The sequence below is a fragment of the Lineus longissimus genome, chromosome 4 (assembly GCF_910592395.1).
Source record: "Lineus longissimus chromosome 4, tnLinLong1.2, whole genome shotgun sequence".
Taxonomy (NCBI): domain Eukaryota; kingdom Metazoa; phylum Nemertea; class Pilidiophora; order Heteronemertea; family Lineidae; genus Lineus; species Lineus longissimus.
Window position 1 is genome coordinate 6,363,521 of NC_088311.1, and position 19,087 is coordinate 6,382,607.

Below are 19,087 nucleotides of genomic sequence, written 5' to 3' on the forward strand. Positions count from 1 at the left end.
AGATTTCTGTGATATGACTTTTGAACACCCACTTTCACGGTTTTGCCGATGGAGGCGCCACTGTCTAAAAGGGAAAACGATGTATTTCCCGCGATACGGACTGACGCATGACGTCATCAAAAAACCATGCTGATGCAAATGGTAAAATCGCATGGTATTTCGAAGTTTGGGTAACTCGCTTGTGGACGTTGAGATTTTTGAAAATTTGTCTTCACAAAAATCAATTTTCATCTATATTCTGGTGAGTATTCTCTTTTTGACTAATAGTTATGGGATTTCAGATAACTTGCTCTAAACGCAAAGCGTATTACTATTTATTTAAAAGTCCGTGATTTTGAAATATTAGAGGTAAAACTCTGAACTGCCCTGTTTTTGTTTTTCTTGGCTTTTATGCACGTACGGGCAAGTACACACAGGACAATGCATGGTGCACTGACTGTTGTTTTGTCATGTTTGTTGTGAAAAATCAAAAAGGGCAGACCAGTTTGAGTTTGTCGTTTTGCTGACCCGTCATATGACTGTTATTGCTACAATTTGTCACATGGTGAAACATTCTTCATTAATTGCTTTCAGGTACCAGTTCATAATCTCATTATTATTGACATTAATCATTGTCAAGTATTTGTGAAGTCTTTTTGGGATCCCAACATTAACAAACAACAAGAAAAGCATCATCATGGATCCTGATTTTGAGAGAAGACTTCTCCGGCAACAGAATGGACAGACATCACCCTATGGATCAGTGTCACCATATGGTTCAGTAAGTTTATTCTTCCACTGCAGGTCGTGCTCTGGTGTCCAAATTATCCTGAATAAACCCAAAAGAAGAAATTATATTGTTTTGCAAATGCAACAGTGTCCTTTTTGTGTCACATACCATAAGTTTTGAGTGAAGAAAGTCACTTTTGTTCCCTTCACTGTCATGTAAAATTCCTGTTTCTTGTAATTCAGCCGATGCAGACAAGTCCAGCCTCATCTCCAGGCAAGGACAAGTATGGTGATCGATTCATTCCTAGCAGAGCCGGTGCTAACTGGAAGATACATTTCAACCTACCGCAGGTATGTCTCATCTTTATGGCTTCCTTTCTAATACTTAATAACCACCATAGATCAGGAACCAGCCAATCTGCAATTTCCTTAACCAATATTCACTTAAAAACCTTGATTGTACACATAATATCAATTCAATGAATGATCAGCATGATTTTAAGGTTCAAAGTGGTATTGAACAGATTGGTTAAAGTCAATTGCCTTTTAGTTTTAACAGTGTGTCTCACCACACCCATAGGCTGACAGTGGAAAAAATCAGTGCCTGTCACGTCCAAGGTCCCGGGTTTGATTCCTGGTCAGTCCTGATAGTGATATACTCAGGTGATGAGAAGGGGACTCTCTAAAAAACGTAGGTTTCACACACTCTTTTTATTTTTAGGATGGTTCAACGAGTCAGTCTCCAAGTCAGACAAGAAAAGCTAAAGAGCCCACTACTGATAACACCAAGGATGGCTTGGCTTACAACTGCTTGCTGAAGAATGAACTACTTGGCGCTGGAATTGAAGACATCAAGGTAAAACCATTGACAATTGAATTGATACTTGCATTGTCTAGCCATTTCTTTTAATGACATGAAGTGCATTGGTCTCCGCAACCACAAGTTTTGTGATGTAACCATGTTTTGATAAAATTTGGGTTGACTTTATTTTCATTTTGTCCAGGCTGGCAGCAAAATCAGTCAGTAGTATATTAGGATTTTGTTTTATTGGCTCATTGCTTGTTTTGATCAGGTCATCTTTTTTATGTTAGCTTGTTTCAGTACATGTATGTCGCATCGTATTTTCAGGATCAGCAACCCGACGAAAGGAGAATTCTTGTTCCAAAAGAAAGTAAAAATATGTTTACAGTAAGTACATGTGTACCTGCTCTGCCCTTCCAGGTTTTCACAATCGTCACAAAATTTGGTAGCAGTAAAAATTCTTATCTAATGCCTTCATCTGTTCCCTTGATTGCTGATTTCCCTGAACTAAGAAGGCCAACTTAGAAAGCTCTGTTATACTGTATATAAATATTGTCATGTCTCAGGTTCTGTTTTGAAGTGGTGTTGCTCAAGAAGTTTCTTACATTTATGAGCATATTATCCAGTGTTATACCTGGTAGTGATAATCATGAAGCCTGTTTTCAGAACAGTGACATCTTATATTTTTTCAGTACCGGGTACCGAGGAGAAGTTTAGAAAGTGGTGACACGTCTCCTTATTCCTTATCACCTGTCGGCAACAAGAGTCAGAAACTACTCCGCTCTCCGAGAAAGGTATTCTTCTGACTATTCATTCCATCGGAAGGACAAGCAATTCACCCCAATCAATTCCAAATATAACAATAGCTCTTGGGCTTCCATCAAGCAAAAAGTCTTTAGAGTTTACACTTTAGTCTACTATGCATGAGATTTTGAAACAGAAAAATTAGATGAATCTCTCTATTTTTCATAGTGGCTCGACTAATGATGTGTTGTTTGGTTCCTTTCACCCAATATGACACATTTTTTACACTGAAATCATGTTTTCAGGCAATTAGGAAAATCTCTAAGATTCCATTCAAAGTTCTTGATGCCCCCGAGTTACAAGATGATTTCTACCTTAACCTGGTGGACTGGTCATCCACAAATGTCCTCAGTGTTGGTTTAGGAACTTGTGTATATCTTTGGAGTGCTTGCACAAGTCAGGTTAGTATTCTAGATTTTCCTCTAGCTATTTGCTATGTTTTGTCTTCTCTTTTTCCTAGCATAAGCCTTTTCCCAAAATTCATATATCGTCTTGGATATGCTCATTCTCCTGCATACTGACAGTTTAGTGATTGTTAATCATGAGGAAACCCATTTCATATTGTGTTCAACTCGTCTCCTTCTTACATTGTACATTCTTTTTCAGGTTACCAGACTTTGCGACCTATCTGTTGATGGAGACTCGGTCACGTCCGTGTCATGGGCTGAGCGGGTGAGTTAATAATAGACATGTTACACACCCACTTCCAAATCCCTCTTGGACATCAAGTACCATGTTAAATTACACATGCACAACCTATGTGATTTGATATAACAAGGGGATCAAGAATGAAGCTAGAGTTTTGGGCATTTTCTATTCTTACCATTGCCCCTGCAGCTCTGAGGTTGGATGACCTCCTCCTACTATTCATGGCATCTGACTTATTGCTTTCATTCAGGGCCACTTGGTAGCTGTTGGAACACACAAGGGTGATGTCCAGATCTGGGACGTAGCAGCAGGCAAAAGAGTGTCCTTACTAGAGGGTCATTCAGCAAGAGTTGGTGAGTATCGTATACCTTTGTCTGTCGATTTTTCTTGTCCTTAATCTAGGAATGACCCGCAGCAAGGAGATCAACCACTGGTACTTTGTTGACGTCCCTATAGATGTTTGAATATATTGTCTTCTGTTTAAAAGGTGCTTTGGCATGGAATGCAGATATGTTGTCCTCTGGTAGCCGAGACCGCCTCATATTACAACGAGACATAAGAACGCCAACCTCAGTGACAGAGCGGAGACTCACTGGACACAGACAAGAGGTAAGAACATTCCTCCTCAATCATCAAGGTCATAAGACACGTAACTGGTGGTTGCTAAATCACCGATCGCTGTTGGTTACTTCGTCCTGTTAGCATTAGGTACCCCTTATAACAGCCTCAATCGACTAACTTTATTTACTGTAACTCTTCTTCAGGTGTGTGGTTTGAAATGGTCACCCGATCATCAGCATTTAGCGTCTGGTGGGAACGACAACAAACTCTTTGTTTGGAATATGACAAACCTTAGCCCGGTGCAGACGTACACAGAGCATTTAGCTGCTGTCAAAGCGATTGCCTGGTCACCACATCAACATGGACTTTTAGCAAGTGGTGGTGGCACGGCCGATCGGTGTATTAGGTTTTGGAATACGCTCACTGGACAGCCGTTACAGTGTGTTGATACCGGGTCTCAAGTGTGCAATCTAGCCTGGTCAAAACATGCCAATGAATTAGTAAGTGCTTAATTTGTTCTTCATTTGCTTCATTCAAGCGCTATTCAATACCTGTAGCACGGTGGCCTTGGTGTATTAATCTATAACTGAAATGCTTGCTTTTCATATTTGTATTCCAAAATTATGAAAATATTTCGAATGTGAACCTCTGAATGTCCGTGAATATGACATATTGGCAAGGTTAGGCAGTATTTTCAATAAATCTTGTATGTTCCACATATCTAAGTGATTCCTGATGGAAATTGTGCTCATTTCAGGTTAGTACACATGGTTATTCACAAAATCAGATCCTGGTCTGGAAGTACCCATCGCTAGCTCAAATTGCTAAATTAACAGGACATTCCTACAGAGTGCTATATTTGGTAAGTGAAGACTTATGGTGTTTATTCGTCTGAAGATGTTGGTCCAGTATTATGTAAACTACCCTAAAGATGGGAAGGTCTGCTAGAACAAATGTTCTGTGATGATGATAGCCCTCCGTAAATTCCGTCATTGGAACGATGAATGTTCATGAAAACTGAACTTGGGGACTTGTTTTATCAGAATTACCTGTTGGAATTGTTGGCAGCACCCCTCCTCATCTCTAGGAAAGTTGTTGCTCATGGGGAATGCAGTTGAAGAGTGTTGGACAATGCTCAGATTCAGAAGGTCGTTAGCCACTCTAGGAAATGGAGGGGTCGGAGACAGTTGCCTTTGTGTCCTCACCTTTTGCCTAGGTGCCTTTGAAATGTCTTCCGTCACTAGTTTTAACTCTCATATCTCTGTCTCTTATGCAGGCTATGTCCCCCGATGGTGAAGCAATAGTCACTGGTGCTGGAGATGAAACTTTGAGATTCTGGAACGTATTCAGTAAAACACGATCGACGAAGGAATCAAAGTCTGTGCTAAATCTCTTCACTCGGATTCGGTGAACAATTTCAGATCTTCCCACGTAACGGGTTAAAGACTTTTAGTACGTTTCATATTTTAAGGAAACTAGTCATGTTGGGAATGTACACTAAGACTAAAGAGTTTTTATGAAAAGGACAATGGAACCTCTCTATTAAGGACACTGATTTTGTCCCAAACTGGTCATTTTCATTCAGTTTGACCTCCGTGATCAGGACACCTCTCGTTAATGGACAGCAATTCCCAGTCCCAGGAGTGTGCGTTTTATGACAAAAATGACGAAAAATGTCAATTCTATTTTGCAAGATTTTTTATCTACACTTTGTTTTATTATACCAAATTACTCATTTACTAAAAACCAATCATGTAAAATTAAATAATATCAAGGATGTGTACACATTTCTTCATGAACCTCATTGGACAATTGGAGCCTCGTGTATATATTTTTATTGAGGAAAGTCATACAAATAAGGGCAATACATGTATGTTATGTCATTTCTCCTAATAGCCAATGTCCTACATATATAGCCAATTCAATTTGTTTCTGTTTGGGTGAGTTCTTTTAAGATCAGTTCAAGCTGTGTTGAACAGTTTTGTGTCTATTTTTAGTTTCCAGTGAAGACCAATGCACTACCCAGATATGTTGTCAGAAAGGTGTGGGAATATTTTCATTTGCTCGCATGGTTATATTTTTAATTCAATGTGAAGTCAGTTTTTATGTGAATCATGCATAGAATCTCATGTTCATGTAATGTTTTAGAAGGAAGAGGATGATCAAAGGGTTTTTTCCAAGGCTTGGGTAGATGAGATGGGCATTTTTTTTTGGGGGGGGGGGGGGTTAACTACATGTACAGGGATAAGATCAACGGGTGATCAGATGTATAGTAATTTTCAAATGTAAAGACATTTTTATTTTAGTGGTGCACACTGCAGTAAGATTGCCAGTGTGGGTGTGAGTGAGAATATTTATTTGTGCGTGTGAGATTCATTTTGTGTTGTGGTAAAATCATGTCGGAAATGACTGTATTCTGTAATTTTTTTAAGTTCTTGTAAAGAAAGGTATATCATGCTCTATTTGAGCATCTTATATAGAAAATCTAGTTATGTACATGTACATTTAGTTTATCATCGAGAAATAAAGAGGTCATGTAATTAATGAAGTCTTTTTTATGTTGCCTGTGTGAGCCCATGATCATGATGTTAGACCTGTGGAAGTAGACAAAGACAAGGTTGGAGAAATCGTGTTTATTTCGAAAAAGACACCACCTTAGCTGGGAAGAGCATTTAAAACTATAAGAAATAAGAGGCCTTAAAGGGACTACATATTACCCCAACAGTCATACATCTAGATCTGCGACAAGTACATGTATTGCACCCTTCCCATTTTGGCCTCCAGACCTTGCTGACTGACAAGACAACCGGTTGTGAGAGGATGGCCAGTTGTCAGTCTCAGCTGAAATGGACAGGATGGTCAGTTTGATGTAACAGATAGGCAGTGTGCAACACCAACTGAAACGAAATTATTCTGTGAAGTGCCATTGCAAAGCTCGAGGAGTATTGATTGGATTTGGATAAGGTAGTCATGCCCCTACCATCCAGATCTGTTCAGACGTCCTGGGAACTAGATTGTGATAAGCCCTGTGCCGTGGTGTCTGTTTTGTGACAGGTAAATTATGTCCTGTCTGGTCCCCAGATCTTAGCTCTCACAAGATTGTGATAAGGCCTTCTGCAGCTAGCTACAACAATATGGCAAAAGCAATCACATCTTCCTCGTCCATGACTAGCTACCACGAGATTGTGACGAAGTTGCCAGGCCTTGGTCTTTCGTACCAGCTTTCCAAAGATTGTGACGATCTTGGTATTCTGTGTCTGGCTGTCACGAGATGGTCCGATATCGGGCTAATTCGTTGAATATTAGTTGTCACAAGACTGTTATGGAGCATTAAGACATAACGTCCTTATTAATATGATAATGTGATTTGCAAGTAACTAAGGAATAGCATTCGATCGTCCCAGGTTTAGGATAATACAAGCCACGAGCCGCGCATTTCTATCGATCGATGACCACTGACCGCTGACCTATCGATAACTGGAACATTAACATGCAAGGTTGTGTCATTATTAGTTTACATCGAGAATTGCATGAATATCAATTTGCTAGCGTCAGAGGTGACATAAGCTCTAGCTCTGCCATTTTCGCGTCGTTTAGATTGGGCCAACTTCCAGCGGAGTTATTCGATATTTGCCCGACATAGGTTCGTCGTATACATGAGAGGCCTCTTGGTCGGACTTATGTGTGGAATACAACGGTTGGAAAAACCTAAACCTATATAGGCCTGTATTCGTCGCAGCTGTGCCCTTACATGTCCTCAAGTCCTACTACATGTGTAGAATATGCTCGTGGTAAATTTTCAAATGCAGGGCAACAGGTTTTAAATATCTGGTAAGTTCTACGTATTGTTTTCCATGAGATCTAGGTAATGATATTATTGGGCAGTTTAATTTGTATTTCATTTGAGGTGTGCCACGATATGACGAGGATTGTAAAACGGTCAGGGGCCGTTGTGACTGCCAATAAGTCTTATTTTCATGCTCCGACCTGTCCTTAAGGTTGTGACGGCACCTGGCTGAGTTTGCAGCATATTATTTTCATATTTTGTATATACATAATAGTTTTTGACTCTCTAGCCCAATAGGACACGTCAATAAAATACTCTGAATTTGATACAGATGATAAGGGATTGCGAGTAGCTGAAATTGATTTTTCTGGCCGGGGCCTCCAGTTCCTCAGCGAGGTGCTTTGCGGGCCGTCCGAACTCTGACTGGTCATGTGGTCTCCGAGTCTTGGGCTTTACGATAGGTTGTGACATAACTATGGATGGCCCACCGTCGACAAAAGTGTGTGTGTGTGTGTGGGGGGGGGGGGGGTGATGAATTCTGGGGATGTTGATGGACAGTGGATATCTCCTTAACCCCAATTTTAAGTCACCACCCGTGGTCGCCGTAAGTTTGAGATGAAAAAATTCTACCATCTTGATGGATGGTGAGAGACAATTGGCACTGCATGCCCCAGCTCGTCCTGTGGGTATACCCCTGCTGGTTACGCGTGTTGTCTCTGTTGGCTGACCTCATAAAGCTATATACAAACATAGTAGAGGCATTCTTTGTTCTGGCGTGACATGCCCAACGAATATCTGTGTAAACCATGGGCCGGGCATATAACTCATTCTCAGGACAACAGTCAAACAATAGGCTGTTTGAGAGTTTTTCGTATTCGGTCAACATGGCTGGCAAATATTGCCCCGTATAGCAATGGAAAGCATACTGACTGTGCTGATTTGATCCATAGGTGAGTTCAAATGCGGACAGTCTACGATACTGGTGGCCAACCATCTATAGACTCCCGGGGCAGTCTATTTCGTCATCCTGATCAACTCTTCTCCAACGGGCGACAGGACGGGTCCGGGAACCAATCTCTTGACCCGCTCGTACTTGGCTGGTGGTGAAATCTGGTTTTAGGTTAACTCTAACTTGCCGGGATCCGACATGGCTTGTCAATTCCTGTGCTCTCCCTTTAATTTAAAAACGTTTGTCCGGGGGTTGATGGTGCAGGGATATGGATCATTGCTGATTGGCTGTCAGAACGGACCATGCACTTTCATGTTGCTTGCCGGGGACGGTTAATGACTAAAGTTAAACAATCAATAGAGTTTCCATCCCTCGGTGAAATCCATTCGCTCGACGTATACACCGGAACCATTGAAAGATTCGGAACAAATGGCCTGACATTAAGCTCGCTCGGAAATCAAATTGTCGGCGCTTTCCAACGTGTTTATATACCGCCGGTTCTAGATATTAATGTACCAAACTTCATGATGTAGGCCTAGGACATGACCTTGTTCACCCTGATCAAAAACTGAAATTATGTACTTTGTCCACCTAATTCTCTCTGACACAGTTTCACATAATGAAGTGTTTGCTGTACACATTCAAGCAGAGCTCTATATGCACTCCCGAGGCAGTGGTCTATTCGTCATCCTGAAGATTTGACGCGAGGGGCGAAATTCACTGCGTTTCGAGGTTGGAAAGTAGCCTGTAGCTATATGGTCATCATTATAGTGGGTCAGAACGTTTGTGATTGCAGGTTGATAAAAGACACGTCCCCTCGATTCAAAAATGACGAATGGAACAGGCGACAACGATAGTGAAGGTGGCCCAGCATCCGATGTTCCAGTGTCTGATGAAACTGGTGGCCCGACGTCGTTGCAGCCATTCGTCCACCAAGTTGGAGGCCATTCTAACATGTTCACCTATGAAGGAAACACAATCTGTAAGCCCTTGTTCGAGAAGGAATACGACTTCTACCAAACCATGCCAGAAGAAATGAGACCGTTTACTCCAATTTGTAAAGGTAGGTTGACATGGGCGGATGACTGACCTTATTTGGTCCTCGGCAAGAATGGTCGCCATGATGACGAAATGGACTGCACGGGATTCTAAAGCGCTCTTGCTGCTGTTCACTTCTGAAGCAGTTATTCGTCATCTAAAATCTTTCCTACATGTGCAAGGGACCGGATGAGCGGCTATATTCATTTTTCCGTCGCTAACTAAATCTAGTTGGTCGGGTATCGTCATCGTGTCAGCATGATTGTCTCTCTCTAACGCCGACTGTCTCCTCGGGGAGAAGTTACAAGTCGACACTAATTTCCCCTTTATTTAGGTAATTTGGACGTTATGTTCCACAAAGACGCCAGCAGCCAAGTGCACATCAGTATCGTGTCTCCTGTCCGACCACTTCGAGGGGAAAATGGGATAATTTTAAAGACCGACGAAAGTGATGAGGAGCCCGAAAAGGAAGACCGTCAGCCGCTTGCGGACCAAACGGAAAGGTAATGAGAAAGTCGGGACTGTCCATGCAAGCAGACCGTGGGATGTCCTGAGTCTTATCCCAAAATGACTCGGGAGTTTGGACAGAATCGTCACTTACCCAAATAATATCCACGAAAGACGGCATTTGTATATTATACTGGCATCTTACCACAAAGGAAGGACGTGATAGAGTGACCTTCCTTCGCCGACCTTTCTCTTACCATGCTCATGCTTTTTCGATTCTGTATTGCTCTTCAGGTCTTCGGCTGTGATTTCAAACTCGAACTTCGAGAAGAATCCGTGGAGTGAGCGGTGTCACAAGAGGATGTTAGACCAGATGACATGTGAATCAGAGGGACCAATGAGTATCCTTGTCCCACTTAAGGAACGGAGTCAAAGAATGTTATGCCCGTCCCAAGAATCTTTTTTATGCAACTCTAAGGGCAGCTACTCATGTTAATCTGTGGATGGGGTTTCGTGTTTTGATTGGACTGCAGAAGGGTGGAGGTTTCTCTCGACTTTCTTGCTAAACGTGCTTTGCTAAACTTCTCTAACGTGCCTGACGAAATTCCTTAACAAATTAACCAGAATACATCATACTTGAGAACGCAGTCATTGGTTTCAAGATCCCGAGTATCCTCGATCTGAAAATGGGGACCAGGCAACACGGACTAGATGACAATGAGTTCAAGACAGATTTGAAGATATGTCGTTGTTTGTCGTCAACAACTTGTACCCTTGGGTTTAGAGTGGGCGGAATGCAGGTAAGACTGGTGATGCGGGTATTGGTGAACACGTACGAGTCCGGAGCACTACTGTCCGGAGAAGCCTTTATGCCTTGTTCTGACTTCGTCAGACCGTTGCATTGTCCTGAGCAGTCACACAGATCGTCGGCGGCCAACTGACGTGCCTCGCGCTCCAGACGCAGTGGACCGGCCTCGTCCTGTCGCTCGGAAGAGGACGGTCAGGACGAAATGGACTGCATAGGAGTCTAACGCTACCATGCAGAGTTCGACTTCAGTATTGTCTCCGATGCTGTCGGAGTATGAACTGTTTATTTCACTAATACAAGCCGATGTAATGATACCATAGCACTTCTACTTTTTCAGGTGTATCAAAAGGACACTGGTGAATTCCTCCGTTATAATAAATACTCGGTTGAAACAATCAACAGGGACACGATCCACGAACCAGTTTATAAATTTCTGTACAATGGTGTTAGATTAAGATTGGAACTGGTTGATTTGATAGTAGAAAAATTGCGAGCGATTTCTCTGGCGGTGGCGAAAAGGAATGACATTCGAATGTTCTCGAGCTCATTGATGGTTATGTATGAGAGTGTTGAGAACCCAAGTGCGACGGATGAGGATACCGCGCTTGACTGTGAGAAGAGTTGGGAAGGTAACTTGCAAATTGACAGCTCGGACTCGGTCTCGCAATCGCCGCTGTCCGCTACGAGTCATTCTATTGCCAATTCAAGTATGAACATCGCCTCAGGTTTAACGAACTCAAAGAATAAGGATGTCTCCGATTTGAAGGTTGATATTAAGATGATAGATTTCGCGCATTCATTCCACACAGCTTCAAGAACTGATGTTAAATTTGTCGGACCTGATGCTGGTTATATATTCGGCCTCGAGAATCTTATTAAGATTTTCCTTAACGTTAAAGAAAGGAATTCCGAATCTTGATGTTTAGGACGACGTTGCATGACTGCATGCCCTAAGTCAGTCGCTTTGGCGAAGAGACACTTAACTCACAATTTATTGAGAACATCAACGCTGTGTTCGTTTAGGTTCGGAAGGTGTCAAGTTCTCATGGGTGAACAATTTCCATCTGATCGATTGTAAGACAGACTGTTCGGGGGTGACAGAATACTATGCGCCGTTGTCCATAAACCTCCGTGGTGACATGCTTTCGACTACAAATGCTAGTGGGTGATGGAATAGCCTTCTTGCACTGGGATGGAAGCATTGCCGGAAATGTTCTTAAGTTTCACTGCTCTTGGTAACGACGCGCACACTTGGTTAATCTGCCCGTGTGATGTCGTGTGGCCGCAACGACAATGATACGCCGGGTATCATATTCTGTATAGGAGTATTTTGTATCGCCGTTTTCCGCTTGCAAGGTATTGGAAATAGGTTAATAGGCCTACTGCATGTATATACATGCATACGTACTAGTATCAAAAACATTAACATCCTATAACTATTTGAGTAATAAAAAATTTCTGTATGCAATATATATATAGATAATTGTTTTGGTATTTTTGGGTCTTCTATCCATCGCAATATGCGGCATCATGTTCAGATACTTTGAGGTTTTGACATTGCTCATTTGGGAGTTGCAACTATATAGCCAGCTGATAGCCGCCGAGCTCCTTCGCACTCCGGACGCAGTTGACCGGCCCGTCGCCCGGTGCATCGAGGAAGACGAGTAGGATGACGAAATGGACTGCACAGGAGTCTACTGTTGTATAGTAATTGTAAAACCTTTCTTATGAGTAGCACTGTAATGTGTAATTCTTGGAATTAAGTGTGCGAGATTATTGGAATTGGGTATCAGATAAGATACCTGTGAAAATTCCCACGGTCTACTTTTAATCCTCCATTCTCCCCAGCGTGATCAATTACGTCAGCATTGATGCGGCTCCTCATTGGATGGAGACGCATCAACGTTGCCCCCTGATTGGTGCAGACAAAGCTGCGCGTGAATACAAAACAGCTGTCCGCACGCTCTCGGCAGAGAGAGAGAGAGAGAGAGAGAGAGAGAAGAGAGCGATAGAGAGTTATTCCAGTCTCCCGAGTATTTTATAATCACGTGCACGAATCGTTTCAGAACTTATTACGTTTGTAACCTGTGCAAATACAACACTACCCCTCTTCGAATTCGATACTGGCCTCCGCACCACGTGTGAACGTTTGGCGCGCTCGCAGGCTGTACGCACTGGCAGACGACAGAGCCGGCGAACGTTACCAGAAATGTATTTCCGTTTGAATTCTTTAACGAAATAAATCGGTTATCAAAGTCTTTATCTCCGAGATGGGTATCCCCTGCTGCCGAATTATCTTCAAAATGGGAATCCTTCGTCGACATTAAAGATCTAAAGTCCTGCTTCCCAAATCAAAGATTCACCCCTACTTGTCCCATCCATGCATACGAATGGCCGGTCGCAGTGGGCGCACGTTTCGTCCCCGGGGTTTAGTCTAGCAATCCGACAAGACCGGCCTGGGCCGATCGGAGCCTATTTCAATGGGCTTTAATCCGACCAGCGTCCTTCCTCCGTCGTTGAAATACGCCGGGACAGTGACGACAACGTCCGTCACTTTCTGGTCCAAGAACGCCGAGGTCCACTTGATAGTCATGAACTGGCAAATGACCCTGGTATGCGAAAACAAACCTAATTTTCAATGTTCCGAAGCCCAAGGCTTGGCAGCCCTGCTATTCCCAAAATACCTCAAAGAGAAACCATTTCCCATTTCCTCCCGGACAAGCCAAAATTGATTCCTTTTACAAATAGAATTGAACAGCAGACTCATGATTCAATGGATCCTTGCCCACTGCGGCATTCCAGGAAACAACAGAGCTGATCTACTTGCCAAAGGTGGAAGCCAACAACATCAGGAAGAATCTGCTACCTCCTACAGGGAAGTGAAGCAGTCCTAAAACAGGCCAACCAACCACCTTGCAGGAGAGAAGAGGGGACCTTAAAAGCAACACGACAGAAGAGAGGCGACTACTACCTTCCGTCCTAGGGCAGGTCACTGCAGACGAAGAGGAGAAACATGGAAGTCTGGAAGGTGCCAGCGCTACGCACCACATTAGACACCAGAGGATGTGCTCAAGAACTTCCCACTGGGACGCAGAGAGATTGGTTACATGGCCAAACAATGCTTCAACAAGACAATACTCTAGGGGACAAGGGTGGAACAGGAGTCAATGGCCAGGTTTCTAAGAGACACAGGCCTGTTTAAAGAAAATCAAACACTTAGAATAATAATACTGGTAACAATAATTTCACAATTAGTTTTATTTTCCCAATGCAATGCTGACCTACCCAAAATTGCCACAAAGCATCTAACATTTCCAATAACGATATTTTAAACTGCATGTAAGCCATGAATGTATGTACCCACAGTTATTATACATTATACATTTTATCAAAGATAAGAATAGCTTAGTCAATTAGTAACTGTACCCACAGTTATTATACATTATACATTTTATCAAACATAAGAATAGCTTAGTCAATTAGTACATATGTAACTGTCAGAAGCATACTTTTTTGGGGGGTACGCACTATCGTATTTAATTGTGGGTCAGAAACAAAGAAATGTAGTACACATACACTGTTCAAATGCCCAGCTATCTGCATACAATGTGCCCATCCACACTGCCAAATACAGGCTTCCACTGCTGTACATGTTGGGTAACTATGGCAAACTAAATACAACAAGCCCTAACAATATAATTAAATTACTGATATAGTTGCATGTCGTGTTGTCTACTGTTAGTGCTATTGCATTGATGGTAGACCAATCACAAAACTTCTGATTTCTAATGCTATACATAAATTGCACCAACCTCGCGTTTTACTCGCAATACAAAAATCAGAGGATGGCCCGTACCAATATTGAACAATTGCAATAATTTAAAATCACATTAAAATTACAAACAACATAAATGAAATGCTTTTCCTATATATATCAGTAAGATTTCACACACCATATTTGTGGGGAAAAAGCCCCTTCTCGACTCATATTTAATTCTTGGTCAAGCTTCAATTTCCCATTAGAGGTCATCCAGTCAGTAAATGGATGTCATTTACTAGTATGTACCAAATGGATCCCCATGAAAAACGGTCCCATACCAATCTTGATAAATGAAAAAGCAAATACACTAAGCATATAAAGAACTTGGGTGGCGAATTTTGCGAATAACCTGGATTCACAAAAATAATAGTGAACAGTGGTTTTTTTACTGGAAAAAATTAAATGGTGCAGTTTCCAGTATAATTAAACAATTGATCACATAGAATAAACAAGTGCAGTAATACAAGTAGCTAAACTCCCTTTAGCTTACATATCCAATATTGACTTGGGCTAGATATCGACCTCAGTTCTTTACCTTTAGCCATGGAGAGAAACTTGATACAAATCTGGCTACTGTTATATGTTGTAACTACCACCACCACCACCACACCCCAGAAACATAGATTACCATGCCTCGCTTCTACACATTACTTTTTAAATCATCAAGATATAAAACGCACAGCTACAATATACAAACAATGGACATAGATATTTACAGATACCTTCAAGATTTAGTCTGGTAGAACCCAGCAATGAATTACATCACATAAACCCTTTCACTGCGACAGCCATCTTTCGGCCGGTACCACCCCAAGCAAAGCAGTGGATTCTAATGCTGTACAGTGTTTACTGCTACCTGAATGGGCAACTTATGTCAAAAGGTGTCGCCATGTATAAAATTTTCAATCTGACGAATGTTTCCTGAGCATGTTAGGCACATTTAGACTAGAGAGGCTGCAGACAAGTGCTGATGACTTAAGATAACAGTAGGCATGATGTGCTGTATGCGTCACCCTCACGTGCAATATGACGTACTATGCATGTCCCCTGCAGCAAAAGGGTTAACTTCTTAGGTGCCATTCACAATAAACTACATTTTTATAAGGGTACAAGAGATTTGTTTTTAAAGGGAAGGGGTGACAGGACTTTTTTGAAACCATATCCTACTTCATGAACACTTTGGTCCCAATATCGCCACATTTGCTTCAAAATCAGAATCTCTTGGCAATTTCATTAGGGGTAGGGAATAATGATGATATGCTAAGAGTTTTGATCTTTGATTTCCTCAAATATCTTGATGAGATTTGTCAATCCAAACAGATACCCTGTGTCTGGTCCGCTGCGTTGTCTGTCGTGATGGAACCCTTGATGTGTCGTATGAGCAAAGTCTATCATACGCACATCAACTAATCGATGATTAGTTTCTTGACGTGAATTCTTCCCAAGCGAGTCATGGCTTCGAGAATGATCTGGGCTGACATGTTTCACCGGATCACTGCGCTTCTCCGATGTCCGGGAGGTATGCGACCAGTCAAGATCCTCCGTGATATTTTTCTTCCACGTTTTCGCATTGCTTTCCTTATCATAAGCAGTAACACTTGCAGTTGGTGTCCTTGCATCTGTTGTTTTTCTCTCTTTTCCATCGTACATAATCAATAATGAACTTGAATAGAATCGAAACGAGTTCTGCTTAGAAAGCAGGGAATAAAGCTGTTTTAATCTCTCTAAAATCTGATCAATCAGGTCGGTACACAAACAAACACCATCATTGAGAAACTGATAGAGAGCATCTCGGATAGTTTCCGCAGACAGTTTTCTACCCGCATACTTGTTTTGACAAATAAACTGCCGAGTATCCCGCTGGTAGATCTGAAGAACAGAAAAAAATACGAATGGTTGTAATGGGAAAGCAGAAAACCACCTAGAAAATTGGACACAGACAACCGAGAGTGGCTGATTTTACTTCTACCTGCCGGACCAATTTATTACACCAATAAAAACTACACGGTTTCTCCCTTAAAACCTGCTACTCCTTCATCTTAATGATCTGTTGGTTACCCCATACCTGCATGCCACAAACTCTGAATCCAATGGATGAGGAAGTGGTCGTAAGGCAGCGTTTAATTTTTTTCTCCCGCTTTTCATCAGACTCATCATCACCATGCTGCCTTGTTCCCATCTTGAGGTCAAGAATACAGGGATAATGTAGCTGGGATACCACATTCTCCAACAGGATGAATTCTTGAGAAGTTAAGGAGGATAGCAAGACAACGAAGATTAGCTTGGGTTGGTTTGGCAACATTTGAACCATCAGCAGAAATCAGTAAAATAGTAAATTGGATAAGCTTATGCTAAAAGCTTTCAAAAGACACCAATCATTTCAAGTCTGTTGAAGAAAGGATACTTTTTGGTCCTAGTCCAGAACTTGCTTCCCGCATTTTATCCATCTCGCGCTTGTGAAGACGCATATGCCAAGGATTGGGCGAACATTTTGATTTGCTCTTGCAGGTTGATTTTGCTTCACCATCTTTCAGCTCAAAACTTGTTTGACCAGAGTCAATATGTTGTCTGCTTGATGTTGCTGCATGTACCCTACAAAAGAGAGAACTGGTTATTTTGTTGTTTTACACCAGGCAATACTGTGTACTGTATTGAAAAACCTACATGAATGGAACCTCCCTCACCAGACACATCTGTTAGCAAGACATCCTCTCTATATAAAAGGATACTCATTCTGTACCACAATTGGCCATTTCTGTTCAAATTGACCTCCCCTCAGCACACCTGGTGTCTATATTGAGAATATTATTTATAGATTGTTGACCTACCGAGAAGAATCATCACTTTTTGTAGCTGCCTCAGCTGCGACTCGTTTTGGACAGCAGTGATTAGAGTCGGAGTCGGAGTCGGACTCTTTACCTTCCCCTCCACTGGAACCTGGCGAATTCCCAGATTTGTTGAACACCTTCCTTTTTCCGTTCTTGCCATAGCTACCACCAGTGGGCGTGCCGGCTAGTGTTATGTTGTAGTAACCATCACTGTCCTCGACGAAGGCCACCTCCACAACACCTAGGAAATAATCACACCTCAAGTCATGCATGCTACTGAATTAGATACATCATAGTTTTTGTCTTCATCTATGTGGCATGCCTCAAGTTTAATCAATGACACAGATTAATTGGCAATACAATGACAGTGTAACCAAAGTGTTTTTTTCTTCTCTACTATGCCAACAAAATATTTATTCTTAAACTTACCTTTAAAGTCTGGCATAAATTCCTTCAGACATTCTGGTACAGTCTGATAGAAATGGTACTCGCGCTCGTTGAGAGGTTTACACACAGTTGTACTGTCGTATGAGAACATGTGTGAGCTGCCACCCACTTGATGAACAAATGGCTCGAGGCAAACCGGTTCACAACCGTATTTTTCCATTCTTCAGACACTTCTTCAGCCCATTGGAACAGCTTCCCATCTGTCACTCGACTGTAAAGAAGAAGAAATGAATCTCACAAATTAGCTATAAAAACTGTTCCATCATCCATTTGGTTGCATTTCTCATAAAATTTGCTTTCCATTGACACCACAGGTTCTAGTTTCATTAGAGAACAGTCAGGTGGTATTATGGGACCTAGCTTCAAGTGCTTCAAATCGAATAAAGAGACTGTTCTGTTAAGAAATCATTCCGCAGACTCATTTTTGGAACACTACATTTGCCGAGATATCAGACCTCTGAACGAGCGACAGCGATGGTCTCAAGATTGAGTTCAGTAAATGATAGCCAATCAACTTCAGTCGAAAATAGACTGCATATAAATGCATGCTATTGCTTTATTCTTTATCAAGGTCTTGACCCCGTGTTGTCTGGACATTAGCTGAACAGAGCAATATCAATACATTGAGGGTCAAGATGGTGCCAACTAGTGATAACACAGTTCACCACATATGTCATTGTCAGTATTGCCATGTTGGAGGGCAGAACAATTATTTGTCATGCCCGACTTAACTGAATTAGTGAATAAGTGAATCATGAGTGTGTCATGGTCATTTGGACTTGCTTTCTTTTGTCTGTCCCTCCAATATGGCAGGTGATGACCTCAATTAAACACTCTATAAGTCTATTGGCTATTTCTATTATCTTTACCCTGGGACAATAGGCCTATCTCATCTGATTCTGAATATGCCGGTGTAGGGCCTATGCCACTGTATTGCCTTGGTGAGAGGAACAGCGAGTGACAAACTAGGCCAGTGCTGGTTTTTTGTTTGTTTATCATTTGGCGTGAGGTTGAATTCCTTTGAATTGATATACCGCTGACATCTCCGAGGATACAGACTTTTTATCATGATATATCATTGCAAGACCAAGGGACGCCTGCAGCACTGCAGTGTATTCAGTAAGAGTGTATTAAGGGCAGTGGCAAGTGCACAAACCTAAATTATGAATATTGAAACCTTCACAAAATCAAATCCATAAGAAAATCAGACAACCGTGGTATCTAGTAATGTACTATCATGTTTGAATAAACATCTTACCGACTGAAAAATACCATTCAGCATCAATTTTATCGAATTTGGCGAGCGTTTGAACGCTAGAATAACCCAGATATATTTGAAGCAAATTGGGCCTTCATGCCCAAGGTCCCATAATCTAGCCTAATATCATTAGGCCCCGCGTGGTGGCGCTGAGGCGGCCACCCCTGGGCCACCCCTCCGAT

At 41.9% G+C, this 19,087-nt stretch overlaps 3 protein-coding genes across 4 annotated transcripts; 2 read left to right on the plus strand and 1 right to left on the minus strand.

The window, feature by feature from the left end:
* Positions 1 to 168: 168 nt before the first annotated feature.
* Positions 169 to 6,067, plus strand: LOC135486021 (fizzy-related protein homolog). The gene is made up of 13 exons (XM_064768474.1): positions 169 to 241; positions 574 to 760; positions 952 to 1,059; positions 1,430 to 1,564; positions 1,838 to 1,897; positions 2,203 to 2,304; positions 2,560 to 2,715; positions 2,921 to 2,986; positions 3,213 to 3,315; positions 3,450 to 3,571; positions 3,727 to 4,023; positions 4,281 to 4,385; positions 4,800 to 6,067. Exons 2-13 carry the CDS (start codon positions 677 to 679, stop codon positions 4,932 to 4,934), a joined length of 1,473 nt encoding a protein of 490 aa, XP_064624544.1. The 5' UTR covers positions 169 to 241; positions 574 to 676; the 3' UTR covers positions 4,935 to 6,067.
* Positions 6,068 to 7,010: 943 nt separating this feature from the next.
* LOC135486351 (inositol hexakisphosphate kinase 1-like) lies at positions 7,011 to 12,004 on the plus strand. 2 transcript variants are annotated; one of them, XM_064769074.1, is made up of 6 exons: positions 7,011 to 7,354; positions 9,056 to 9,322; positions 9,632 to 9,800; positions 10,039 to 10,145; positions 10,369 to 10,544; positions 10,890 to 12,004. In XM_064769074.1, exons 2-6 carry the CDS (start codon positions 9,088 to 9,090, stop codon positions 11,469 to 11,471), a joined length of 1,269 nt encoding a protein of 422 aa, XP_064625144.1. In that variant the 5' UTR covers positions 7,011 to 7,354; positions 9,056 to 9,087; the 3' UTR covers positions 11,472 to 12,004. The 2 variants fall into 2 exon arrangements, with proteins under 2 accessions (XP_064625144.1, XP_064625143.1); XM_064769073.1 differs by lacking the exon at positions 7,011 to 7,354 and adding an exon at positions 8,161 to 8,260.
* A 1,791-nt stretch (positions 12,005 to 13,795) lies between these two features.
* Positions 13,796 to 19,015, minus strand: LOC135486972 (inositol hexakisphosphate kinase 1-like). The gene is made up of 6 exons (XM_064770196.1): positions 18,906 to 19,015; positions 17,630 to 17,858; positions 17,201 to 17,441; positions 16,777 to 16,964; positions 16,438 to 16,613; positions 13,796 to 16,241 (listed from the first exon to the last, which is right to left on the minus strand). Exons 2-6 carry the CDS (start codon positions 17,805 to 17,807, stop codon positions 15,633 to 15,635), a joined length of 1,392 nt encoding a protein of 463 aa, XP_064626266.1. The 5' UTR covers positions 17,808 to 17,858; positions 18,906 to 19,015; the 3' UTR covers positions 13,796 to 15,632.
* Positions 19,016 to 19,087: the final 72 nt, after the last annotated feature.